The sequence below is a fragment of the Mytilus californianus genome, unplaced genomic scaffold (assembly GCF_021869535.1).
Source record: "Mytilus californianus isolate M0D057914Y unplaced genomic scaffold, xbMytCali1.0.p SCAF_7, whole genome shotgun sequence".
Classification (NCBI taxonomy): domain Eukaryota; kingdom Metazoa; phylum Mollusca; class Bivalvia; order Mytilida; family Mytilidae; genus Mytilus; species Mytilus californianus.
The window spans coordinates 50182859-50207342 of record NW_026262723.1 but is presented as its reverse complement, the minus strand read 5'-3'; the positions used below and the strand labels follow the sequence as shown (position 1 = coordinate 50207342).

At 32.6% G+C, this 24484-nt stretch overlaps 1 protein-coding gene across 5 annotated transcripts in view; it reads left to right on the top strand.

Annotated features, from left to right (window-relative positions):
* Nucleotides 1-24484, top strand: part of LOC127709697 (probable E3 ubiquitin-protein ligase HERC4) — a 428281-nt gene that overhangs the window by 292149 nt on the left and 111648 nt on the right. For all 5 annotated transcript variants that reach the window (XM_052215333.1, XM_052215334.1, XM_052215335.1 and 2 more), the window contains 2 exons: nt 4587-4676; nt 12760-12927. In XM_052215333.1, coding sequence (XP_052071293.1) covers nt 4587-4676; nt 12760-12927 — 258 coding nt within the window. The remainder of the gene's footprint in view (nt 1-4586; nt 4677-12759; nt 12928-24484) is intronic.

Below are 24484 nucleotides of genomic sequence, written 5' to 3'. Positions count from 1 at the left end.
TTTTACTTAATTTACATGTATTAGTTTGTGATTAGGTCAGTTTAAGATGAACCACTAATGTTAAGTTAATGATAATTGGTATGCAAATGTATTGGCATTTGCAAGTTTCATTTCCATGGAGATTATATAACCACACCCCCTAATTATGGTTCATTGACTTTGAAACTTTTACATAGTTTACAAGTTAATGTTTGTGTTTAGGTTTGTTTAAAGGGAACGACTTATGAAAAGTTAATGGTATTTGGTTTGCAGTTGTATTAGCATTGGCACATCTCATTTCCATGGAGATTGTTTAGCCCTGTACCTTCAGTCATGGTTCATTGACTTTGAATATTTGCATAACTTACATGTTAAAGTATTGCTATATTAATTTCAACATTTGCATTATCAAATAGGCGAGACATATCTCTGTGTTAACAGTTTATTGTATTATTTTGTTGACAAGCATTTGTTTTACTGTATGTATTCATGTTAAAGAATAAGATACCAAGGGTGATTAAAAATTCACAAATTACAGTAAATATAACACAATTACAAATGAAGAACACGAAAAACTAGTCTGCAAACATTTCACTGAAAATTAATTCCTAAAACAACACAAATGAAGTGCCAATATAGCCAGGTTTATATGAATCAAGAAGGAATATTTTGCTGAGCTTTATACTTTTAATTTAGCATTCCAGCAACACCGAACAACAAACTCTTAACTAAATATAATGTAACATATCAACAATAACAATATATATATAAGCACAAGCGATTTAAGGATAAACAGTATACAGATGCCAAATAAAAATAACTTTTTAGATTTGAAGAGCAATTAGTGTCAGATATTTATTTGTAAATTATTGTCCAAACATTCATAGAGAATAAGTTATTAAATAAATTGAGTTATTGAAATCCAGTCCTTATATTATGATAATTAATCCATATAAAATACTCATTTCTTAATTTACTTCAAAATCCAGGATAATAAATTATGAAATTAAATATATATAGGCTGCCAAATATGATAATAGAATGAAACAATTGAAACAATAAAATGTTGATAAAAAAACTAATTTTACAAATCAAAGTCCTAACTTGTCCAGTCATATGCATAAAACATTATGTATGTGATGACTATCTAGAAATACATGTTTATACAATTTGTAACAATCTGATAGATACGGTATTTATATTTCACAAATGTGGTATGTGACATATGAAACTAACATCTTACCACCACAATGCTATGCTGAATGTCAGAATAAAAGTTTATCCAGTAAATGTGTACTAAAATGAAATATAAGATCTGAATAAAATCATAGCCTTCTTTGGTGTGTCAAGACCAAAAGTTTTGAATCTTCAAAATTGCCTAGACAGAACAGCCAAAACTTCGTACTGTCAATAAGTATAAATAAAAAGAGACATTACATCAATGAGACCTCAACCTTAATAACAAAAAACCTTTAAAAAAATGCATCCAGAGAGCTGCATAGACAATGTCTCAGATATATTAAATCAAGCCGAATTGCCTAGTCCAGAAAAAGTGATAATTTAAACAGAGACTACCAAAGATCTTTATCAACAACTAAAAATTTCATAGATACCCCAAAACATTTAAAGTGAAACGATAAGGACATCGAGTCTATGATCAACATTGCTTGTGATAATAGCAACCTTAGCTTATTCACAATTACATACTCTCAGTAAGTTTTTCATTAGGTAAAAAAAACACAATAATTTATTCTGGATTGTTGTCCTTTTGGAAATGCAGTTTTTGTCTGTTTAATATTCTTAATTAAACATATCATAAAGCAAATACACCTTTCAACGCTCCTATCAATCAGCAGTAAATTAATCAATCACATGAGATTTGTTCACCCTCCACCACGGGAAATAAATGTATATTGTCTTCTGTACGAATATTTGCCCATTGTACTTGACCTTTTTTATGTATAAGTTACAAAAAAAGGAAAGAAGTTAGAACTATGGGATGCATTTTGATTTTAAAAAGGGTAAGTACAATATGGAAATAGAGGAAGAGAGTTGTATATAAATTTATAAAAGGATAAGTACAATGGGCAGTAACTTCGAAACTGCAATATTTTATTTGTTTCTTTTTATTCAGTATAAATGGACATGATTACTTCAAGACGTCATACATTTATCTCTCATTTCAACCCTTCAGGAGTAATTAGTCTCATCATACTGTAACACATAAGCGAATATATGAACAAAATGTTGTTCTTTATTTATATTTGCTATAACAAATTCTTTACATTGTTTATAGAATAGCCGCCATTTTATTGATTAGCTTGACATAGGATGCTGGGTTGCCATGTGTTGCTAAGGTGGGAGGGACATATCAGTGAATATTGGAAAGGTGTATAGCATGTATCTTCATACATTGTCATACATTATTCAGAAGGCCTAGTTTGACAACCTTATACCTTGACAGCTGTCAAAACCTGAGGTTAAAGAGAGGCGAAAGATACCAAAGGGACATTCAATCTCATAAGTGGAAAATAAACTGACAGCGCCATGGCTAAAAAAGAAAAAGACCAACAGACAAAAACAGTACACAAAAAACAACATAGAAAACTAGACTGGGCAATACGAACCCCACCAAAATCTAAAAAGCAGAGTTTTCTGAATGTGTTAGATTTATCTCTCTTTGATTAGATTGAAAGCGGTAAAATTTTAACATGCAGATTTTTATGCCCCACCTAGGGGCAATATGTTTTTCGGTCTGTGCATCCGTTCGTTCGTCCGTTCGTTCGTTCGTTCGTCCGTCCGTCCGTCTGTCCCACTTCAGGTTAAAGTTTTTGGTTAAAGTTTTTGGTCAAGGTAGTTTTTGCTGAAGTGGAAGTCCAATCAATTTGAAACTTAGTACACATGTTCCCTACGATATGATCTTTCTATTTTTAATGCCAAATTAGAGTTCACTGAACATAGAAAATGATAGTGCGATGGGGCATCCGTGTACTATGGACACATTCTTGTGTACACATCTATTTGTTTTGGTTGGGCGATAAATACAAGCCAGCGGTGGGTTTTTGACTGATGCTGTTGTGTTTGAGAAACAGAAGGTTAAATTTAATGGTCTAAACAGCAATCTAGATTTTAATGAAATAGGATAACACATATAAGTTGTTGTTTTAATGAAATAGAATAACACATATAAGCTGTTACCTTGTTTTAATGAAATAGGATAACACATATGAGTTGTTACCTTTTTAATGAAATAGAATAACACATATAAGTTGTTACCTTGTTTTAATGAAATGGAATAACACATATAAGTTGTTACCTTGTTTAAATGAAATAGGATTACACATATAAGTTGTTACCATGTACCTGTAACATGAGGGAATTAATGGTATTTGTACTGAATGACTTTGATGCATTTCTTTTTGTATGCTCATTCAATTATCACCAAAAAAATCTTCATATATGAGCTGCAGCTGATATTTAAAAACACGTTTTAATAATTTTTCCTACTGTTTATTGTTATATATTGTAAAAATTGTTTTATTTATATTCCAGTTTTGATAATTACTTATGTTGCTCAATAACAACACAAACTGTATCCAAAAAGGAAAGTAACTTTTACTGCTTTGAAAAAACATATGCATCTGTTCGGTCTGTTTTTTTATGCAAGCAAAACATATTATTGGTTCTGATATATATATTTTGAAAATCAGTTGAATGGTAAAGGTTGTGTTAAGCAATCATTTGTTAAAATAAACTGAACAACTAATAGAAAGAAACGTTGTTTCCCGAGCTTTTCCTTTTAAACCATCCAGATACAGTAGCAATATTTGAAAAATATCCTTTTCTTATGTACCTACATAAATTATAATAACACGCTATGACTAGTCTTTTTAGTGTTTCTTATATAATTTCTCCAACATTTTTTGGTCCTTATATGTAACTTAACAATCAATAGGTTCCCCTTGTACAAACTACTTTCCAAAACAACGCCTCATTAATGTCCTGTTACATTGAGAACCAAGGCAAGCAAGACTAAGGTCAGGAATTTGTGCAGGTTTATCATCTCCCTTATTTTCCCCTTGAAGTTGACGACTCTATATATTGCATATAAATAATATCTTAAAATTAGGTACAATATAAAAATGAGGAGATGTGGTATGATTGCCAATGAAACAACTATTCACCAAAGTTCAAATGAAGTAGATGTAAGCAATTATAGGCAACTGTACGGCCTTCGACAAAACGACAACAAAAAAGACACAAAGTACAGATCTGAGAGTACTCGCAGTTAATGACAGCATGTTCAAAGCCATACAAGTTGGTTAAAGTATGGGTGAGTAAAAAGTGGGGAACGAGTTGACATGCATCCATGCATTCTTGTTGTTTTTAATATTGTGCGAAGACTTATTTTATTGGGTTTAAAATGTAAACAGTAAACTTTTACGAAGCACTTAGCTCAACAATACAGCTGCTCTCAAATTTAAAATGTAGTTACAAAAAAAGCAAATAAACTGGTGTTACCCTGAAGTTTCAAATAGTATGACAAAATGCATTTAATTTTTCAGGATATACTGGTTTCTTTAACTATATAGCATGTTCTATTTCAGCCACCTATGCACTTCTGTGATTACCCATTTGTGTTTGATGGACCTGCTAAATCTATGCTACTTCAAACAGATGCCTTTATGCAAATGAGGGTAAGTTAATTCTAAATACTGATAAAAATTATTTGATTGTTATATTTCAGGTTTTTTTTTTAACAATTTTAAAGCAAAAAAAATGCAAAACAATACTGTGGACCATGCAGTAAGGAATATGAACATAATAAAGAAAATGAGTCACCATAAATTGGATTAACTGAATTGGGAATCATTTTGATCTCGCCTTGACGGAGTCAATAAGCGAGACATAGGTATGCTGCTCCAGCGGCGGCGTCAATAATATTTGGTCTGCAGTTGTATTAGCATTGGCACATCTCATTACCATGGAGATTATTTGGCCCCGCCCCCTCAGTTAAGGTCTATTGACTTTGAAACTTGCTAAGTTTACATGTATTAGTTTGTGATTAGGCTAGTTTATGGTGAACCACTAGTGGTCGGTCAATGATATTTGGTATGCAGTTGTATTAGCATTGGCATATCTCATTACCATGGAGATTATTTGGCCCTGCCCGCTCAGTCATGGTCTATTGACTTTGAAACTTTTGCTTAGTTTTCATGTATTAGTTTGTGATTAGGTCAGTTTATGGGGAACAACTAGTGGTAGGTCAATGATATTTGGTATATAGTTGTATAAGCATTGGCATATCTCATTTCCATGGAGATTATTTGGTCCCGCCCCCTCAGTCATGGTCTATTGACTTTGAAACTTTTGCTTAGTTTTCATGTATTAGTTTGTGATTAGGTCAGTTTAAGGGGAACACTTAGTGGTAAGTCAATGATAATTGGTATGCAGTTGTATAAGCATTAGCGCATCTCATTTTCATGGAAAATATTTGGTCCTTACCCCTCAGTCATGGTCTATTGACCTTGAAACGTTTAGCTTAGTTTACATGTATTAGTTTGTGATTAGGTCAGTTTAAGATGAACCACTAATGCTAAGTCAATGATATTTGCATTTGCAAGTTTCATTTCCATAGAGATTATATAACCCCACCCCCTCATTATGGTTTATTGACTTTGAAACTATTACATAGTTTACAAGTTAATGTTTGTGTTTAGGTTTGTTTATAGGGAATGACTTATGAAAAGTTGATGGTATTTGGTATGCAGTTGTATTAGCATTGGCACATCTCATTTCCATGGAGATTGTTTAGCCCTGTACCTTCAGTCATGGTTCATTGACTTTGAATATTTGCATAACTTACAAGTTAAAGTATTGCTATTTTAATTTCAACATTTGCATTATTAAAATAACAAACAGGCAAGACATATCTCTGTGTTAACAGTTTATTTTTTAAAATATAGGTTATGGTTATCCAGCTTTTGTATGGATCTTTATTAATATCTAAGAATTTCAACCACTGAAAAAATTTCATTCCTCTACAAAGATAAAACAAAGATGTAGAGAAAACAACAATGACATCGAAATCTAGGATCATGAGGTTAAGTTTACCAAATAGAATGACCTAGTTGCTTAGATGTGACCCTTAATGCACATCAAAAGTAACGCTGTATTACCCAAATGAAATTAAACCTGTTAATCTCAGCTACTTGTTAATAAATCAATTTTGTCTTTTATAATTGGCTTATTTTGACAAACAGAACAATCATTATACCTAGCATAATAATTTCATAAATATTACTTTATTACTTTTAATGGGAAAAAACGTAGGTCATGTTTTTCTCTGACTGTTAATGACGTCTTTACACCAAATTCATTGGATGTTGGATGTATAAAAAAATAAGAAGATTTGGTATAATTGCCAACGAGTCAACTCTCTACAAGAGACCAAATAAGGAAATGCCTGTACCAAGTGAGATATATGACAGTTGTTTTCCATTCGTTAGATGTGTTTGAGCTTTAAATTTTGCCATTTGATAAGGGACTTCCGTTTTAAATTTTCCTTGGAGTTCGGTTCTATAAGGGATATTTGTTGATTTTGATATCTTATGGCGGCCATCTTGGAAAATGTCGTCATATTGAAATTTTAATTTGGGTCCATAGCTTACATTGTTTGAAGCACTCAGCACTAATAACATGACAAATTTGAACTAATATTGTTGGTTGATTTTGATATTTTGTGGCGGCCACCTTGGAAAAAGCTGCTATATTGAAATTTCAAGGTGTGTTCAAATTTAATGTTTTTTGAAATACCCAGCACTACTGCCATGCCAAATTTGACTTTAAATGTGACCTTATATAAGTAATATATGTTGATTTTGATATTTTATGGTGGCCATTTTGGAAATAGCCGCCATATTGGAATTTTAAGGTGAGTCCATAGCTTATATTGTTTGAAACATCCAAAACTACTACCATGCCAAATTTGGTGCTTTTATCATCAAACCCACAATTGTGTCTCCATTCTGCAGGACTACTATGTTATATACTAAGGCATAATGCTGAAATAAGTACTTGGAAGGAATAAAACATGTTAGAAAATATTTTTAAACATTTTTACTCAAGTTGAACCATGGTAAACTGAACCCCCCACATGTGAAGCAGGATCTGCTTACCCTTCCGGAGCTCCTAAGATCACCCCCAGTTTTTTGTGGGGTTCGTGTTGCTCAGTCTTTAGTTTTCTATGTTGTGTTTAGTGTACGTCTGTTGGTCTTTTTTCATTTTTAGCCATGACGTTGTCAGTTTATTTTCAACTTATGAGTTTGAATATCCCTTTGGTATCTTTCGCCTCTCTTTTTCAGCAATGGTATGTAATTAAAATGCATTAATAAGTACTTGGTAGGAAATAGTTTTCTAACATTTGTACTCAGCCATGGCAAATTGAACCCCTACCATGGAAAACTGAATCCCCCCCCCCCCCCCCCCCCCACCCCCTATAGACCTCATATTTTCAATTGTCATAGCTATTCCAGCTATGTTATATAGTTGAAATGCTTTAATAAGTACTTGGTAGGAATAAAACATGTTAGAAAATATTTTTAAACATTTTTATTCGGCGATGTAAAATTGAAGCCCCTACCATGGAAAACTGAACCCCCTATAGAACTCATATTTTCAAATTGACATAGCTATTCAAACTTCCAACTATGGTATGTAGTTATAATGCATTAATAATTACTTGGTAGAAATAAAACATGTTAGGAAATATTTTTTAACATTTTTACTCAGCCATGGAAAATTGAACCCCCTTCCATGTAAAACCGTACCCCGAGCTATTCCAGCTATGTTATGTAGTTATAATGCATAAATAAGTACTTGGTAGGAATAAAACATGTAAGAAAATATTTAGAAAATTGTTTTACTCAGCCATGGAATATTGAACCCCCTATCATAGAAAAATGAACCTCAGATTTTCAAATTGTCTTAGCTATTCCAGCTATGTTATTTAGTAATAATGCAGTAATAAGTACTTGGTAGAAATAAAACATGTTAGAAAAATAAATCTTTTTACTAAGCCATGGAAAATTGAACCCCTACGTTGGAAAACTGACCCCCACAGCCCCCCCCCCCCCCCCGCCCCCCCCCCCCCCCCGCCATAGACCTCAGATTTTCGAATTGTCATAGCTATTCCAGCTATATGATATATATAGTTATAATGCATTATAAAGTACTTGGTAGGAATAAAACATGTTAAAACATATTTTTTAAATGTTTAACCCCCCCCCCCACCTATATACCTCAGATTTTCAAACTGTCATAGCTATTCCAGCTATGTTCTGTAGTTATAATGCATTTATAACTACTTTGTAGGAATATAATGCATTTATAACTACTTGGTAGGAATAAAACATGAAAGAAAATATTTAAAAAAAAATTATTCAGCCATCGAAAATTGAATCCCCTTCCACGGAAAAATTAACCCCCCTCTATAGACCTCTGATTTTCTAATTATCATTGCTATTCCAGCTATGTTATAAAGTTATAATTTAATAAGTAATTGTTATTAATATTTTTTTAATTTTCTACTCAGCCATGGAAAATTGAACCCCCTTACCATCGAAAACAGAACCCCCCCCCCTAATAAACCTCACATTTTAAAATAGTCATAGCTATTCCAGCTTTGTTATACATGTATAGAAATAATGCATCAATAAGTACTTGGTAGTAATGAAACATGTTAGAAAATATTTTTTTAAAAATTTACTCAGCCATTGAAAATTGAACCTCCTTCCATGGAAAAACTGAACCATCCTCTATAGACCTCAGATTTTCAAATTGTCATAGCTATTCCATCTATGTTATATAGTAATAACGCATTAATAAGTACTTGGAAGCAATAAAACAAGTTAAAAAATATTTTTAAACATTTTTACTCAGCCATGGAATATTGAACCCCCTTCCATGGAAAACTGCCCACCTCCCTATAGACCTCAGATTTTCAAGTTATCATAGCTATTCCAGCTTTGTTATATAGTATTAATGTATTAATTAGCACTTAGTAGGAATAAAACATGTTAGAAATTATTTTTTTTTAATTTCTGAGCCATGGAAAATTGAACCCCTTCCAATGGAAAACTGAACTCTTTTTTTCAAATTGTCATAGCTATTCCAGCTTTGTTATGTATTTATAATGCTTAAATAAGTACTTGGTACGAATAAAACATGTAAGAAAATCTTTAGAAAAAATTTTACTCAGTTATTTCAGGGAAAACTGATAGGAATAAAACATGTTAGAATCATATTTTTAATATTTCTACCTAGCCATGGACAATTGACCCCCCCCCCCTTTTTTACCCAACCTCAGATTTTTTAATTGTCATAGCTGTTCCAGCTATGTTATATAGTTATTATGCATTAATCAGTACTTGGTAGGAATAAAACATGTTAGAAAATATTTTTAAAAAATTTTACTTCGCCATAAAAAATTGGAACCCCCTACCATGGAAGACTGAACTGCCCCTATAGACCTAAAATTTTCAACTTGTCATAGCTATTCCAGCCATGTTATGTAGTTATAATGCATTAATAAGTACTTGGTAAGAAATTAAAAAAAATTCTTCTCAAAATTGAACCCCCTGCCATGGAAGACTGAACTCCCCCTATAGACCTCAGATTTTCAAACTGTCATAGCTATTCCAGCCATGTTATGTAGTTATAATGCATTAATAAGTACTTGGTAAGAAAATTAAAAAAAAATTCTCAAAATTGAACCCCCTGCCATAAAAGACTGAACTCCCCCTTTAGACCTCAGATTTTCAAACTGTCATAGCTATTCCAGCCATGTTATGTAGTTATAATGCATTAATGCATTGATAATTACTTAGGAAACAAATTTAAAAACAAGAATAAGTACTTGGAATGAATAAAAAATGTAAGAAAATATTCTAAAAAATTTACTCCGCTATGGAAAATTGAACCCCTTTTCATGGAAAACTGAACCAACCCCTCTATAGACCTATTAGTCAAAGCTATTCCAGCTATGTCATATAGTTATAATGGATTAATAAGTTCTTGGTAGGAATAAAACATGTTAGAAAATATTTAAAAACATTTTTCCTCCTCTATCGAAATTGAATCCCCTACCATGGAAAACTGAACACCATCAAAAACATTTACTAAATTTTATCATCGATATAAGGACATCATTCGTAAATATAGCTCAACATGCAGACTTCTTATACGTTCAGGTATTTCACATCCAATTTTTTATGGAAATATTCTTTATAAAGCACAAAAATGTCAGTATTCACCTCTGAAACTAACAAAACCTTTAAATAGACTTATTAAGAAGGGATATAGTTACGATACTGTTGTCAGGTCATTAAAGATTGCATATTTTGGCGTTAATATTGATTCACTTATAGGGTCTTTGCATCGGCACTAAACACATTTATTTAAAAACCAGTTGTTGGCATGACACGGGTTATGTTCTTCTCATATATGTTATGATGGTATGATACTAAACCCCTAACGGGAAGGATTGTGCCTGATATTCATATGATGAAGACATAATCTTTCAATCAGTTTAATTGAAGTCTGGAGCTGGGATGTCAGTTAACTGCTAGTAGTCTGTTGTTATTTATGTATTATTGTCATTTTGTTTATTTTCTTTGGTTACATCTTCTGACATCAGACTCGGACTTCTCTTGAACTGAATTTTAATGTGCGTACTGTTATGCGTTTACTTTTCTACATTGGCTAGAGGTATAGGGGGAGGGTTGAGATCTCATAAACATGTTTAACCCCGCCGCATTTTTGCGCCTGTCCCAAGTCAGGAGCCTCTAGCCTTTGTTAGTCTTGTATTATTTTTAATTTTAGTTTCTTGTGTACAATTTGGAGTTTAGTATGGCGTTCATTATCACTGAACTAGTATATATATTTGTTTAGGGGCCAGCTGAAGGACGCCTCCGGGTGCGGGAATTTCTCGCTGCATTGAAGACCTGTTGGTGGCCTTCTGCTGTTGTTTGTTCTGTGGTCGGGTTGTTGTCTCTTTGACACATTCCCCATTTCCATTCTCATTTTTATTGTTATACATGTATAGTAATAATGCATTAATAAGTACTTGGTAGGAATAATACATGTTAAAAAATAATTTAAATTTTTTTTTACTCAGCCATGGAAATTGAATCCCCCTCTATAGAACTCAGATTTTCAAATTGTCATAGCTATTCAAACTACTTGATATAGTTATAATGCCTAACCTAATGTACATTTGACATTCATTTAACGAATAACAGGGTGTTCAATTTTCCAGGGTGAGGGGTCAATTTCCCGCTATGGAAAATTGACCCCGGGTTTAATTTTCCATACAGGATTTTGACCCAGGGTTCAAATTTCAGGGAGTTTAATTTTCCATATGATTCCGGCTTTAGTGGAATTTCTTTGGAAAAATAATTTGGATAGACTTTATAAGATGTAACACCACCAAATTGGGCCCAGTCTAAAAACATACAGGAAAGTAGTACGTATTTAAAACAAAATGGTTCCTACACATAGGTGTATATATCAAACTATGTAGAATATATTTTGGAATTTAGGTATCAAATGAAAGGTAAAAATCAGGTGATCCTTATAGAACAAATTTTGACTGATAATTTTGAATTATACAAAAATGTTTAAATGAATTCTAAAATTGAGGACATATGTTGCCTGTTTCTAAGATATGAAGTACCTGGTTTGGTACCTATGCATGTGTATTTATAGACCTGCTGTTTTTTAATTCTGATTTTTATCAATGACCTAACAGCCTTAATCAATTATAAAAGAGTATCCAAGTCTCTTTATTTCTCGTGTTTATCGCATTGCCTGGCATAACCCTCGACTGAATCCATCAGTATTTTGAAGTTGTGTATCCAATTGATGGACTAAGGCTTACAATATTTTGGGCCTCTGGATAACAAATTTACCAGAGAAGTGTTATTGAGAATGTTTTGGTCACCAATGATAACGTGGCCAGCGGGATTATATATATAAAGGGAACAAGCACAGGTGCAATCAGTAGGTTTAGACTTGAATTCGTCAATATTGAGATCCTGCTAAATGTGTTTGTAATTGAAAATTTTAGTTGCAATGGGTTTGGTATATAAGTATAAGAAATGATAGGTACTGACTGATCTTTGAACTAGGGAGATATTTTTGAGTGAACAGATTTGTGATGAATGATAATGCCCAAGTTGATGGCATTGAGACCTTTGTTGTGAAATGAAAGTTTTGGACAGGACCTTTTCTCTTTTTCATCTTTTCCAATGTGAACTGATCTGTGACTTGCAATATCAAATTTGATGGCTTTAAGTTTGTTTTGGTTTGAATAGGGGTTTGTAACAGTGGTTTCCGAATATAAGTTGTACAGAGAATGGAGTTTTGAAAACGGGGTAGTGTATAAAGATTTGTGTTAATGTGTTTATAATTTAGAATTACAAACGGCAAGATAATACAACAGAGATTTTGCATTTTATTTATCCTGAATGGTAGTCTTGATTTGGAGAGAGAGAATAGTCTTTTGTTGTTATATTTCTTAAAACCCTGCGACACCTTGGTAAGGTGGTGCTGAAAGGGTGATGTAAAACCCTGACTATTGTAAAAAAAATAAAATAAAGATGTAAATACAAAGCAGTAACTTAAAACATTCCACCAAAACTATATAAAAAAAAAGAAATAATTATTTCAGAAAGTGACATATTTGCTAAAATTTGTTAACAAATATCCTGGATTTTTCAGACTGCCTTGGAAGAAGCTCAACGACGAAACTTCCAGAGTTTGTTTTTACAAAATATTGACCCAGTTAGCCCTTTGCTGGTGCTACATGTGACTAGAGAAAATATTGTTAAAGATACAATACAACAGTTAGAACACAAAGGCAGCGGGGATCTAAAGAAACCTCTAAAGGTAAAATGTATTGCCCTTTATAAATAATAGAGAAAGATAGACAAATCAGGTCCTTATCACTTGTATTTGATGTGAAAATACTTTAAAATGACATTCCTGACATTATATAGGTTCTTTATAGGACATGTTAAAGTTAGATTTTACAATGTTTACCATAAAGTGTGTTACCATTAAATGCTTACAAGGAATGTCATGGTGATAAATTTTTAAAAATACAACTAAACTATTTCCATGAGTTCTAAATCATGTATTTTCACTTGCATCGGCAACAATGTAAGCAGGTATAGTAACACTAGTAACCCGAATTTAGAATGATCGGCAATATAAGTATGAACCCTATTTAAAAATGATTACTTAATATATAAATAAGATTGACAAAAATTAAAAACTGTTGGCGTGGCTAGGTATTTGTGTTATTGTGCTATGGTAATTTTTGCATTCTTGTCTTTCATTTTTGCTTATGTACTTTGTTTATAGAGTGTCTATATGCCTTGTGTTTCTTTGTTGAAATAGTTATTTGTTTTCATAGTGATTAAGATTATAACACAAAATGTGGACTGCTGTACCCCGATTTTGACACTTTTACCTATTATGTCTTTGTTTTGCTCACACATTGTTGTCAATATAATGGAGTTCTATGCGAATGTCATACAAGTGAGAGGTTTAGATAGCTTTAAAACCAGGTTTAATCCACCATTTTCTACATAAGGAAATGCCTCATATGACAGTTGTTTTCCATTCGTTTGATGTGTGTGAGCTTTTGATTTTGCCATTTGATAAAGGACTTTCCGTATTGAATTTTCCTTGTAGTTCGGTATTTTTGTTATTTTACTTTTTTTTCAATCCACTTCAAATTATTTTAATACCAGTCAAATAGATTCCTTAGCGGTCATTCAAGTTAATTTAAGATATGGTTCAGCTCCGTCAAACTAATTAGACATCCCCCGTTCAACAATTTCAAACTGGTATTAATTCGTTTTAAACATTGTTGAGACATGTTAAATTATCCGCATGGTTGTACAGGTAAATCACTCAAGCAAAAAAAACAACCCAGATGTTCACTTTTATGTGCGGTGAATTAATGTATTCCTGTATATTTACTTTTTTTCTGTCTATATTTTTGTCGAGACATAGCGATCCTACATTCCGTCGACGTTGTTGTCGTCGGCGGCGTCCACAAATATTAACTTTCTTAAACTATCCTGAGTTTGTACCAAACTTGGACAGAAGCTTGTTTATGATCATAAGATAGTATCCAGAAATAAATTTTGTAAAAAAATAAATCCATTTTTTCCTTATTTTACTTTTAAATGGACTTAGTTTTTCTGCTGGGAAGTATTACATTCACTCTGTGGTTAAAGTTTTTAAAATTTTAATAACTTTCTTATACTATTTTGGATTTGTACCAAACTTGGACAGAAGCTTGTTTATGATCAAAAGCTAGTATCTAGAAGGAAATTTTGTAAAAAAATAAATCCATTTTTTCCGTATTTTACTTTTAAATGAGCTTAGATTTTCTGCCAGGAAACAACACATTCACTCTGTGGTTAAAGTTTTTAAAATTAATAACTTTCTTATACTATTTTGGATTTGTTCCAAACTTGGACAGAAGCTTGTTTATGATCATAAGCTAGTATCTAGAAGGAAATTTTGTAAAAAAATAAATCCATTTTTTCCGTATTTTACTTTTAAATGAGCTTAGATTTTCTGCCAGGAAACAACACATTCACTCTGTGGTTAAAGTTTTTAAAATTTTAATAAATTTCTTATACTTTTTTGGATTTCTACCAAACTTGGACAGAAGCTTGTTTATGATCATAAGATAGTATCCAGATGTAAATTTTGTAAAAATAAAATTCCATTTTTTCCGTATTTTACTTATAAATGGACTTAGTTTTTCTGCCGGGAAATATTACATTCACTCTGTGGTTAAAGTTTTTAAAATTTTAATAACTTTCTTAAACTATCCTGAGTTTGTACCAAACTTGGACAGAAGCTTGTTTATGATCATAAGATAGTATCCAGAAGTAAATTTTGTAAAAAAATAAATCCATTTTTTCCTTATTTTACTTTTAAATGGACTTAGTTTTTCTGCTGGGAAGTATTACATTCACTCTGTGGTTAAAGTTTTTAAAATTTTAATAACTTTCTTATACTATTTTGGATTTGTACCAAACTTGGACAGAAGCTTGTTTATGATCAAAAGCTAGTATCTAGAAGGAAATTTTGTAAAAAAATAAATCCATTTTTTCCGTATTTTACTTTTAAATGAGCTTAGATTTTCTGCCAGGAAACAACACATTCACTCTGTGGTTAAAGTTTTTAAAATTTTAATAACTTTCTTATACTATTTTGGATTTGTTCCAAACTTGGACAGAAGCTTGTTTATGATCAAAAGCTAATATCTAGAAGGAAATTTTGTAAAAAATAAATCCATTTTTTCCGTATTTTACTTTTAAATGAGCTTAGATTTTCTGCCAGGAAACAACACATTCACTCTGTGGTTAAAGTTTTTAAAATTTTAATAACTTTCTTATACTATTTTGGATTTGTACCAAACTTGGACAGAAGCTTGTTTATGATCAAATGCTAGTATCAAGAAGGAAATTTTGTTTTCTTCCAGTTAACATTACATTCAGTCTGCAGTTAAAGTTTTTAAACATTTATTAGATTCATAAACTATCCTTGATTTTTACCAAACTTGGACAGAAGCTTCTTACAATCAAACGATAGTATCAAGAGGAATATTTTTATTGATTTACTTCCTCATTTTTGTTGAGCCTGTGATTAACAGAAAAAGTAGGCGAGACACTGGGTTCCGCGGAACCCTTACGAATTTTTATATTGTATTCGTTATTATACCCCCGCTTTAAAAAAGGGGGGTATACTGTTTTACCTCTGTCTGTCCTTCTGTCAGTCCATCAGTCCATCCGTCCGTCCCATGAATATTTTCGTCGCATTTTTCTCAGGAACTACTTGACAAGGATTTCTGAAATTTGGTTTCAGGGTTTATATAAGTAAGTAACACCGTGTGATTCGTTTTCAGATTCATCACTCAACAACTTCCTGTTTACCGAACACTTGTATTATTTTACACATGATAGCCAAGTTGAAAATTTTCGTCGCATTTTTCTCAGGAACTACTTGACAAGGATTTCTGAAATTTGGTTTCAGGGTTTATATAAGTAAGTTACACCTTGTGATGCGTTTTCAGATTCATCACTCAACAACTTCCTGTTTACCGAACACTTGTATTATTTTACACATGATAGCCAAGTTGAAAATTTTCGTCGCATTTTTCTCAGGAACTACTTGACAAGGATTTCTGAAATTTGGTTTCAGGGTTTATATAAGAAATTTACACCGTGTGATGCGTTTTCAGATTCATCACTCAACAACTTCCTGTTTACCGAACACTTGTATTATTTTACACATGATAGCCAAGTTGAAAATTTTCGTCACATTTTTCTCAGGAACTACTTGACAAGGATTTCTGAAATTTGGTTTCAGGGTTTATATAAGTCAGCTTTACCGTGTGATGCGTTTTCAGATTCATCACTCAACAACTTCCTGTTTAGTGAAATATTACGGCGGGGGTATCATCAGTGAGCAGTAGCTCACAGTTTTACTTGTTTAAATAAGCAATAGAGACACAGATGTAAAAGGAACAGAATGTATTCATTGTTGACATAATTTCAATGTATGCATCTTATCTTTTAGATATAAAAAAAATAATTTACAATTACTGACAATTAAAATAGCTTTTATTTAAAAAAAAGTGTTTTTATTGAATAAGAAAATTGATAGTGAAAATGTTGAAATTGTTGAATTCATTTTGAATACAGTCTTGCTCCAAGTAAGTTTTAGATAAATTAACCAATCTGTTTACTTTAAAATCTTTGGTAAAGTTGTAATACCAGTTACTGTTGCAAATGTGCGTTCACAGTGGAAAAGCAGAAAATATAAAAAAAAAAATAAGCGTAGTTACTGTTGCGTTTTTATACGCCTGTTTACGGGACGTATTATGGTATACCGTTGTCCGTCTGTCCGTCTGTCCGTCCGTCCGTCTGTTCGTCCGTCGTCAACATGTCGGACATTAACTCAAAAACGATTTAACCAATTTGCATAGAACTTTGGTGAATTGTTTATATCTATTGACGTGAGCTCCCTTTCGTTTTTTATAAATTTTAGATTTTACATTTCCGAGTTATGGGGTTTTATTCATTAAAAAAAAGGGGGATTTTCCAGTTTTCGGACAATAACTCAAGAATGCTTTCACCAACTTGCAAGAACTTTGGTGAATTGTTTATATCTATTGACATGAGCTCCCTTTCGTTTTTTATAAATTTTAGATTTTTCGTTTCCGAGTTATGGGGTTTTATTCATTAAAACAAGGGGGGATTTTCCAGTTTTCGGACAATAAATCAAGAATGCTTTCACCAACTTGCAAGAAATTGTGGTGAATTGTTTATATCTATTTACATGAGCTCCCTGTCGATTTTTAAAAATTTTAGATTTTTCGTTTCCGAGTTATGGGGTTTTATTCATTAAAAAAAGGGGGATTTTCAAGTTTTCGGACAATAACTCAAGAATGCTTTCACCAACTTGCAAGAAATTGTATTGAATTGTTTATATCTATTGACATGAGCTCCCTGTCGATTTTTATAAATTTTAGATTTTTCGTTTCCGAGTTATGGGGTTTTATTCATTAAAAAAAGGGGGATTTTCCAGTTTTCGGATAATAACTCAAGAATGCTTTCACCAACTTGCAAGAAATTGTGGTGAATTGTTTATATCTATTGACATGAGCTCCCTTTTAATTTTTATATATTTTAGATTTGACGTTTCCGAGTTACAGGGTTTTACTCATAAAAAAGGGGGATTTTCCAGTTTTCGGAGTTACAGGGTTTTATTCATAAAAAAAGGGGGATTTTCCAGTTTTCGGACAAAAAATCAAAAATGCTTTCAGCAGTTCTTATGAAACTTTGGTGAATTATTTATATATCTATTGATATAAGTCCGTTTAGAATTTTATAAATTTTTCATTTATCATTTCTGAGTTATGGGGTTTTATTCATTAAAAAAGGGGGGGATTTTCCAGTTTTCGGACAATAACTCAAAAATACTGTCAGCAATTCTCATGAAACTTTGGTGAATTGTTTATATCTATTGATGTAAGCTTCCTTTACATTTTCATAAATTTCTAATATGACATTGAGAATTAATTGAACTTGATGTGTTTATAGTCTGACAACAGATTTACTAAGTATTGCGCAACCGGCACAGTGTATTGCACAACAGCAAGAAATCTTTAATTGAATATAAATTCAATTCATATAACCAATTTCAAGTTCTTTGACTACATTTATTCAGAAACCTATAATGTGTCAAATATTTAATTACAATCCAAATTCAGACCTGTATCAAGCTTGAATATTGTGTCCATTTTTGCCCCAACTGTTCAGGGTTGGACCTCTGCGGGCGTATCCAGCTGCGCTCAGCGAAGCAGTTTATTGGGATTATTGTGCTGTCGGCATGAAAAAGAATCCTTATAATAAATTAATGTACTTTAAATCTGATCATATACACGCAAGACAAATTTCATCACCTTCAAAACAGGGCTGCATTCCTCTTTTAAGTGTCAGTTAAATGTTAAACCCTTTATCTTGGTCGACCCATACACCTTATTAAATCTGCTAATAAATCTAATGTTTGATTTGATTTTGAGTCATACTGAATGTTCTTGATAATTGTCACTGGACTGACTATACATAAACAACACTCAATTTAAAGGAAGTGCCTTACCCAAAAACCGGACCTGCCATGTAATTGGAATGAAACATTAGGAAATTATTCTGTCTCGAACTTTAAAAGAAATATATTGAAACACACGTTTTTTGTTTTATTTACCCAGGAAATTAAAATTCTGTAGAGCTTAAATACTAGAATTCCTGTTACTACATGTAAATATAAACTGATAACATCACTCAAATATTTAAAACATATCGTTTAAATTTATCCATGAAGCGGACCATGAAAACACAGGAACCTCCATGTCAACGGGCTATTATAATGATTAAAATGTATCAGTTCTCAAACCAACAATTGTCAATATGTATTAATATGACGTGTCCTAACAGCCAGGAAATGGTTTCGAGCAGAGTTTCAATGTTCATGTTTTTGGGAAAGACGGCTTCAAGCCGTCAATCACGTCATTCATTTTGTTTTTATAGTTGGGGAAAACACCTCAAAATTTCATACTGAATTGATGAGAAGGAGACACACAAATGAATAGATTGACTTGATAAACACCTTTTTACATATTTCCCTTCTGTTTCTCGTGAAATTATCGTATCTTGAGCTCTCCCTTACACTATTTACGTTTCTTTTACAATCCGGACAAATCAGTATTACGAAATATTCTAAATATATCCAACCTAGTGACGTCATGGTTGGAATTCCACACTACGTAGATTGATTGGTTGATTTTTGGTGTTTTAACGCCACTTTTAAGCACCGCTTTTGGGCTATTTCGTGGCGGCCAGTTTTTATTGGTGGAGGAAGCCGGAGTGCCCGGAGAAAACCACCGACCTTCGATAGGAAAACTGACAATCCTAGTCAATTAAGATTGGAGTCGAGTGCACCCGTACGAGCGGAGTTCGAACTCACAACCTCAGTGTTGACTGGCTAGTGATTACAGTAGTAACTACTTAGACCACTCGGCCACCGAGGCCCCTCACACTACGTAGAAAAAGGGATATTCTTTACTCATTATTAAAATCATTCACAGAAATCGTGTACGATTTTAAAATCGGTATTTGTTTATTTAAACATATTTATGTTTTCTGTAGATGATGTAGAAGGTGGGGGGGGGGGGGGGGGGGGCTGGGGGGCCGGGCCCCCCCTTTCGTTGAAAAATTTGGTTGATTATATAGGAAATCACTGAAGCATGACTGCAGCGGGTCCCCCCTTAGGTCAGTCAGCGGGCCCCCCTTACGAAAAGTCGATCCGCCACTGCCGGCAACATCATTGCTTTAATTTGTTGGTCAACTTTCGCGATAAAAACTAGGGGATACATGAGATTGGGGAGAGAAACGACAGTTTTCATTCTTTCTGTAACTGTATTGAGAATCTTCCTCCAATACAGGAGCACCTCGATTGATGAGTAATTATCCACCAAAATAAAAGTTAATGTATCTGAACACTTAAAATGTGACATTTATTATATGATAAGTAGTCTTCCATTTAAACAAAATTTTGTGTACCAGCATAATGGTAAAAAAATTATAAAATTTTCAAATGTTGCTTTTTGTAGTTTAAACATATTTATTCATGAAATTTGCATATATCAAAATGTAGGATCTTGAAACAAGCTGCACACAGCTTATATCAATCTGATTGATTTTTGTAAGTACATGTATCCCTGTGATGAGAGTTGTAACTGGGAACTTTATCAATGGAAATTTAAAACTGAATAGACTTTTCAGTCCTCACTTTCTTTAGAAAGTTGTAATTAATCAATTAAAAATCTTAGAGCACTGTCACAAAAAATGGAGAATGACCCTAGCCTGCAGTTCAGTGGTACACAAAAATTTTTTTTAAATATATTGTAGAAGTTATTAAATGATAGAATTCAATTGAATTTTAGATAATTAACTTTCAACTTTAATCAAATGTTTTGATTTAGAAGGTGTCGGTATCTTCCATTGGTCCAAATTGACTCCATGGTGAATTCTTGACTCAGGAAATGAAATTACATTAAACAACAATTAATTTCAATATTGTCAACCTTTCTACATGTTCTAGCTGTTCTTTTGCTCATTCTTTGTATGAAGACTATCAAAAGATACCCCAAAAAATGGAAACAATGGCCGTCTTTTCCCTCAGAGCTCTTAAGCTCTTTGATTCATATCAACTTTGAAATGTATTTTATTATACCCCCGCTTTAAAAAAGTGGGGGTATACTGTTTTACCTCTGTCTGTCCGTCCGTCTGTCCGTCCATCATTCTGTCAGTCCATCCCGCAGTCTGTCTGTCTGTTCCATGAATATTTTTCGTCGCATCTTTCTCAGTAACTACATTACAAGAATTTCTGAAATTTGGTTTCAGGGTTTATATGAGTCAGCTATACCGTGTGATGCGTTTTTAGATTCATCACTCAACAACTTCCTGTTTACCTTATAATTAGCGGGGCGGGGTATCATTCGTGAGCAGTAGCTCACAGATTCACTTGTTTTATTTTGTGTACTGTTGTTTGTCTGTCTGTCTTCTTCTTTTTTAACCATGGCATTGGTCAGTTTACTTTTGACTTTTGAGTTTGAATGTCCCTTAGGTATCTTTCAATGATAGTGTATATTCTTACCTTCTGAAACAAACTTATAGCAACTATTGGCAAGTTCATTCAGAAAATATGCCATGTCTCTACGACTTCCAGTTCTCAAGTTCGGTATTGCATCATATATTTAATTATTCATTGTACCTTTAATGAGCTATGGAATTGGCCCAATTTTTTTTGTGACAGTGTTGTACTTCAACTCCAGATCATCTTACACTTGGCAGATTTGAGATATCTGTTGGAGTTTTAAAGATATTGCAGTTTGAAATGTTTAGAGGGGGGCAAACATTTCAGAATCAACAACAGCTAGCCCCCTGAAATTTTTTGAAATTGAAGAGTTTGACATGGTTATATGTTTGACTAAATACCAAAAACATTTGATGAAAAACAAAGAAAAATAAGCAGTTTGAATTTTTAAGTTTTACATTGACTTTGTAAGTTTCATAAGTTCTATTTATATAAAATTGATATTGCATCAGTTTTTGGACTTTGCCAAATGGGGTCATGTAACATAAAAAATTGAACATTCTAATGAGCTCTGTTCAAAAATGAAAATTTTAAACCCCCTTTTCCATCCAAGATCTACCTATTTACCAAATAAGGTCATGATATCTTCAAAAACGATTTGGGGGAGAGGGAGGGGGACATATCGAAAAAAAATAAATTCCACACATCATCTGGTAATACTTTATGATGTCATGATGAGGTCTCCGGCTCCACCTTTAAAAATTGTTATTATTATTTTTATTTTTATTTATAAAAGTTTTATTAAAGGGGCATTAGCTACGAGATATAGAAAAAAATAAAATATGATTTTTTGTTGTTCAATCATTAAGGAAAGTGAAATAGTGATATACTAATTCGCTTTTAGCAGCCAGTTTGGTTCAGTTTTGTCAAAATAAGCAAAGAAACATCGCTAATGAATGAATCACTTGCAAGTGAATAATTCGACCTCATTAAATCCGTATTCATGTGAACTTCAATTGAACCCCTTAGCTAAAGATGGGTTACGCATGAACTAGGCGTGTTTGGCTATTAACAAGAAAAGAATGTCAACATTGGAAGTGAAACAAGGATACACCATTTGGTTGACTGATTCGATCTACAAAAACTCATTCTTATACAGGTAAAAACGATTATTATCATATTTTTTAAACCTATAATATGAAATCAAACAGACCCAGAAAAATCCAATTGCACGAGTTCACTATTTATATCTATGTTTATATTTATATCGGGTTATATGACCGTCGGCAGTCTTCGAGGTCACCTCGATGGTTAATTAGAATACACACGAAATGCTGATACATATTATCGAGTCTTAGCATCGTAAATTGTTTATTTTAGACTTTTTATTATTTGGATATACGTTTTAGTATGTTATAACTCAAATATGAGAATTTGAGTCAAATCGGTAAACATGAATTTGACAGCTAATGCCCCTTTAAAGGGGCTTCTCATATAGATATGTTTGTTTGTATTGCTAACTTAATTTCAGGGAAATTATCTTTCCCCCATTCATTAATACATCTTATAAATAAGTAAGGCTTTGTTTAATTTAAGGGTGATAGATAAGTAAGTTATTTGTGCCTGCTGGAATCTACCACAGTAATTCTCATTTAAAACACCTGTCTGGAATCTACCATAGGTTCTTATACATGTATGTTTTAATTGCTCACCTGTCTGGGTTCTACCACAGTTTATTGCATTTTCACCTATCTGGGTTCTACCACAGGTTTCATGAATGTTTACCTGTCTGGGTTCTACCACAGGTGATTGCTTTTTTCACCTGTCTGGGTTCTGTCACAGGTTTCAAAATTTTTTACCTGTCTGAGTTCTACCACAGGTGATTGCATTTTTCACCTGTTTAGGTTCTACCACAGGTTTCAAGAATGTTACCTGTCCGGATTCTACCACAGGTTCTAATAAAGTTTTCACCTGTCTGGGTTCTACCACAGGTTCTACAGGTACAGTCATCTACTTATCAGTAATATGTATAAATTGTAAATTTTACTAGTAAACATATTGCAGACATGAATTACCCGTTAGCTTGGCATTAACCTGTTGGTGACACTTATTAGAAAATGTATCGTGAAGCTGGAGTTTAGTCAGGATTCTACTTCGTCAAAATTATCTCCCCATTACTCCACCTAGTTTTTATTTTAATTGTAAAAATGGAAGCCATTGTAGGGATGATGCACTGTCAATTTAGCTTTTTAAAACCGATAAACTTATTCAAATAGCAACATTACGATCCGTATATGCCAGTTGTATTTTAAAAGACAAATGTATCTCCTAGCTATTAAGCATCGTTTAGTGAACTTTTAGGCCATTAGTCAACCTCAAACTATTGGCTGATCAGTTGTTAGGGGGAATTTTTGAAAGTTCTAAAACACAATAAAAAAAATCTAATTAAGTATTTTCAGAGGTTGAAGACCAATTACCCTAGATAATACTCACACAAAAATGATTTTTTTTGAGTAATGCATTTTTAAGATCCACTTGTAAAGTCTGTCGTCAAGGGTTTTCAGTAAAAGTTTATTATTCAAACACTTCTACTCTATGACTCATTAGAAAGGTATTTCATTATACCCATATAGATCATTTTTTTTAACAGTGAGTTTTTAATGTTATTATATCAACCTGTAGCCGAAATATGAAAAATAAAATAATCTAAAGCGAGATGATGTATCAAATGTTTCTCTTTATACGTTTTCAAGACAAAATAGTCAACTCAAACACGCCTGAACATGAAAAGGTATACTTGACTTTCTCTTTTCGATGAAATTATTGCACATTTCTAGGATTTTTTCCAAAAAAATGTCACCGGGGCAGAGATGTAAAGTAATGCTTTAAAAAGATCAATCTTTCAACCTTCTGTGGAATTTTTATCGGCGGAATTTATGCTTATGCACAAAAAAGATCCACGTATTTGCACCTACCACAATCGACTGTTTTGTGAAAATTTTTGTTTAATTTAAAGGTTAACAAATATCTCGAAGCTCCATATTATAATTTAAGTAAAACACGTCTATAAGATGCATAAAATCTTTAAATTATGCACCTACATTAAACTTTAAAAGCCCATAGAAACAGATGTAAACAATTCACACTGCAATTAAAAAATACCTACTTGGCCTTTTTTTATTCGACCGCAAAAATTTTTTGTGGTCGTATATTGGTATCACGTCGTCGTCGTCGTCCAAAGACACTTGGTTTCCGG